Consider the following 5225-nt stretch of genomic DNA (forward strand, 5'->3'; position numbering starts at 1 on the left):
TGTACGGTCCCTTTAAGGGGTTCAAGGGGATGACAGAGAAGGTGGAGATGAACTTAAAGGGACAGTAAACCTTAAAAATAATGTTATATAACATTATTTAGGTGCTATAGCCATAAAACCCTTTTTTACCTTTTAAAATGTAAAAATGACAGCGCTTTTACAGACCCGCTCTCTGCTCTATGCTGAGCGGGTCTGTAATATTTAGTCAGCGCATCGGGCCAGCTGTATAGTCACAGCCCGGCCCGACCGCGCCATAGCACTAAGTGCAGCTCGCTCCTGTGACAGGAGCGAGCTGCACTTAGTCTTATGGCGCGATCGGGCCGGGCTGTGACTATACAGCTGGCCCGATGCGCTGACTAAATATTACAGACCCGCTCAGCAGAGAGCAGAGAGCGGGTCTGTAAAAGCGCTGTCATTTTTACATTTTAAAAGGTAAAAAAGGGTTTTATGGCTATAGCACCTAAATAATGTTATATAATTCTGCACTATGTGCAGAATTATATAACATTATTTTTAAGGTTTACTGTCCCTTTAAGGATAGCTTGAAACTTTGAAAACTAGTGGAGTGTCTTGTGGAGCGAGGCAGGGAGTTCCATACATTAGGGGCCCTTCTGGAGAAGTTCTGTAGACAGGAATGTGAGGAGGTAACAAGAGAGAAGGACAGGGGTGTGGGACAACTAGTCACACATATGACAGGGGTGTGGGACAACTAGTCACACATATGACAGGGGTGTGGGACAACTAGTCACACATATGACAGGGGTGTGGGACAACTAGTCACACATATGACATGTGTGGGACAACTAGTCACTCATATGGCAGGGGTGTGGGACAACTAGTCACTCATATGACAGGAGTGTGGGACAACTAGTCACTCATATGACAGGGGTGTGGGACAACTAGTCACTCATATGACAAGGGTGTGGGACAACTAGTCACTCATATGACAGGGGTGTGGGACAACTAGTCACTCATATGACAGGGGTGTGGGACAACTAGTCACTCATATGATAGGGGTGTGGGACAACTAGTCACTAATATGACAGGTGTGTGGGACAACTAGTCACTAATATGACAGGGGTGTGGGACAAGTCACACATATGACAGGTGTGTGGGACAACTAGTCACTCATATGGCAGGGGTGTGGGACAAGTCACTCATATGATAGGGGTGTGGGACAACTAGTCACTCATATGACAGGGGTGTGGGACAACTAGTCACTAATATGACAGGGGTGTGGGACAACTAGTCACTCATATGACAGGGGTGTGGGACAACTAGTCACTCATATGACAGGGGTGTGGGACAACTAGTCACTCATATGACAGGGGTGTGGGACAACTAGTCACTCATATGACAGGGGTGTGGGACAACTAGTCACTCATATGATAGGGGTGTGGGACAACTAGTCACTAATATGACAGGTGTGTGGGACAACTAGTCACTAATATGACAGGGGTGTGGGACAAGTCACTCATATGACAGGGGTGTGGGACAAGTCACTCATATGACAGGGGTGTGGGACAACTAGTCACTCATATGATAGGGGTGTGGGACAACTAGTCACTAATATGACAGGGGTGTGGGACAACTAGTCACTAATATGACAGGGGTGTGGGACAACTAGTCACTAATATGACAGGTGTGTGGGACAACTAGTCACTAATATGACAGGGGTGTGGGACAAGTCACTCATATGACAGGGGTGTGGGACAAGTCACTCATATGACAGGGGTGTGGGACAACTAGTCACTCATATGACAGGGGTATGGGACAACTAGTCACTCATATGATAGGGGTGTGGGACAACTAGTCACTCATATGACAGGGGTGTGGGACAACTAGTCACTCATATGATAGGGGTGTGGGACAACTAGTCACTAATATGACAGGGGTGTGGGACAACTAGTCACTCATATGATAGGGGTGTGGGACAACTAGTCACTAATATGACAGGGGTGTGGGACAAGTCACTCATATGACAGGGGTGTGGGACAACTAGTCACTCATATGACAGGGGTGTGGGACAACTAGTCACTCATATGATAGGGGTGTGGGACAACTAGTCACTCATATGACAGGGGTGTGGGACAACTAGTCACTCATATGACAGGGGTGTGGGACAACTAGTCACACATATGACAGGGGTGTGGGACAACTAGTCACACATATGACAGGGGTGTGGGACAACTAGTCACTCATATGACAGGGGTGTGGGACAACTAGTCACTCATATGATAGGGGTGTGGGACAACTAGTCACTCATATGATAGGGGTGTGGGACAAATATGACAGGAGTCTGGGAGAACTAATTACACATTTTGTGGAACAAATAATCAGATTGACAAGTCCTCTAGTCTCCATCTACATGACATGGAAAGAGACATACAAAAAAATATACACTTTTACGAATGCGAAAAATAGATACACATGTACGCATGCAAAACAAACAGTGACACATACTATATTATATAATCACACATATATACTAAACGACACACAGCATAAACTTTACTAAACAACGCGCTCTTACAATATCTTTACTAGAAACAAGACGCAGTTCCTTCCCCAATCCAGCAGGTGTCGCCGTTGCCTAACGCAGTTTTCGTTCCCAGTGACAGCAGGGCAGGAAGTGGTGATTCGCTTCCTCTTTGCCTTCTCCAAGATGGCTGGACAGAAGCTGGTGCAGGAGGGTAGATCGAGTGTGGTCAGTTTTTTGCTGGGAGCCTCCGTGTTGTTTTTGCCTTTACTAACCAGCAGGGTGACAGAACCGGGGCAGACTCTAATGGCCGCTGAGCGAGGGAGGATAGCTCTGGTGATCTTTATAGCTGTGATCAATGCCTGTCTGCTGCTTCTGTACAGAGACCATCTCTACCAGGTACAGTATGTGGGGTAGTTCTATACTTTTATATAAGGGTTTGACAAATTGCATAGTTACGGCTCATACAATTGTACTCCTGGCTACTAACTTATAATTAATTTGCTGTCTGGCTTGTAAAGATTCGTTGCTGGCTCTTCAATAATCTGACTGCATCTTACATGTCATGTAGGGCAATAGCTATCTGTTTGCAAAACCATAAAATAATTAAGAGTGATATACTAAACTGTTTGTTAATATTTCAGTATCCTTTATATATATATATATATATATATATATATATATATATATATATATATATATATATATATATATATATATACAGGGCTTGAAACACAGCTATATCATGGGCTGGGGGTCAGGGGCAGCTGGTTATGTATTGGGGACTGGATCACTTGCTACAGCATGGGCACAGGACTTGGTGTTGTCACAGCTACTCCATGGTCAGATATACCCTAGGATAAAAGTAATATGTTCAGGGCTGGGTATGATGCACCTGTAGCATGTGATTGTAACAGAGCAGAATGTAATATATATTAATATATAGGTAATATGGGGTTAATATATAGTGTAGCTGCCCACAAGGCTGGATGTAGTGTGTTTGTGGAACTGGCAGAGCAAGGGTATGGTAATGTTCAGCAAGCAGTGTGTGTGGGTAAACACAGATAAAGCATGGGGTAGTGTTAATACAGGGTACATTATGTGTGTATGTAGGAGCTGGACAATAATAACTACAGCAAGAGCTGTATGGGGGGGCAGAAAATAATGTGCTACATTATGATTGAAAGACTTTCAGCAGTTGTATAATGGAAAAGTGTTTTAGAAATATTATTATGCCAGTCCATTTATGTGGTGTACTCTCTGAAATGTTTGCATTTTAATCTATGTATGCATGTTCTATATTAATGCTCAAAGAAAAAGATTGACAACTATTACATATCACTGATGAGTGCAGAATGTGTAATCATTTTATCATGTAAAAAACAAAGTGATCTTATAGGTGAAGGACAATGCAATTATTGCTATTTGCTAAAACGGAGTTAAAGGGCTCAGTAAGTTACTAACAAGTGGGTCTACCTGCTAGGAACATTATACACTGCTTTAGTGACAAGTCATCAGCGGTTTTCTAGGACTGCCAAGCACTACAAGCCTGGCATGAAGGGATTAAAGGATTTGAACTATAAATACGATTTCTCAGCTCTCACTGTACAATATAAATAGTTAAAGGGACACTGAACCCACATTTTTTTCTTTTGTGATTCAGATAGATTTGTGATTTTTGTGATTCATATAGAGCATGCAATTTTAAGCAACTTTCTAATTTACTCCTATTATCAAATTTTCTTCATTCTCTTGGTATCTTTATTTTAAAAGCAAGAATGTAAGTTTAGATGCCGCCCCATTTTTGGTGAACAACCTGTGTTGTTCTTGCTGATTAATTTAACCAGACCAATAAACAAGTGCTGTCCATGGTTCTGATCCAAAAAATAGTTTAGATGCCTTTTTCAAATAAAGATAGCAAGAGAACAAAGACAAATTGATAATAGGAGTAAATTAGAAAGTTGCTTAAAATTGCATGCTCTATCTGAATCACGAAAGAAACATTTTTCAGGTTAAGTGTCCCTTTAAGCAAGATATAGTGAGACAGTTCTTATCGGTCTTCATTCACTAGGTGTTTAAACAATTCTGCAGTGAGACAAATTTCTCCACTTTTGTTGTAATATGCCAAAAGTAACATAAAACAATTGAATTTGCCACTGTAATAGAATTGGGAATTAACTTTATTGCTATTTCACATACAATCTCTCTAAAATCAGCAACATTTACATATCATATGATTAATTGACATGTAAGTACACACAGTCCACAAATACCAAATCAGTTGTTTTGTTTGAAGACATTTAACCAACAGTGACAATACTGAATTTAAACTAACTACATCTTATACAAAAGTGTATCAAATTAAAATACTTATCAATACATCTAGATTTAGAACATAAATCATCAATAAAAGAACTACAATGTAGCATGTTTAGCTGAGTGTTGAATAAATAGTGTTTGTGCTTATTAGCACATTCCTTTTATTGTCAGCCCTCCAGAGGTTTTGGAACTACATTTCCAATGATGCTCAGCCAGCTGATATGCTGGCTGAGCATCATGGGAAATGTAGTTCCAAAACCTCTGGAGTGCCAAGTTTTGAGGATGTCTGATGTAGAGTAAAGCATAAAGATCTTCAGCTTTATCCTATTGATCACATACAATACAAAAAGAATGGTAAATAAGGGTTTGAGGTGTATATGAATCTTTGGAGCCAGATGTATATTTGGAGCTGGAAAGGAATGTTTGG

General features: G+C 41.1%; 1 protein-coding gene across 1 annotated transcript in view; it reads left to right on the plus strand.

The window, feature by feature from the left end:
* Nucleotides 1-2665: 2665 nt before the first annotated feature.
* ICMT (isoprenylcysteine carboxyl methyltransferase) overlaps nucleotides 2666-5225 on the plus strand; it is a 19031-nt gene continuing 16471 nt past the window's right edge. Inside the window, exon 1 of the mRNA XM_053690395.1 lies at nucleotides 2666-2878. Coding sequence (XP_053546370.1) covers nucleotides 2666-2878 — 213 coding nt within the window. The remainder of the gene's footprint in view (nucleotides 2879-5225) is intronic.

This window comes from Bombina bombina, chromosome 8 (assembly GCF_027579735.1).
Source record: "Bombina bombina isolate aBomBom1 chromosome 8, aBomBom1.pri, whole genome shotgun sequence".
Classification (NCBI taxonomy): Eukaryota; Metazoa; Chordata; class Amphibia; order Anura; family Bombinatoridae; genus Bombina; species Bombina bombina.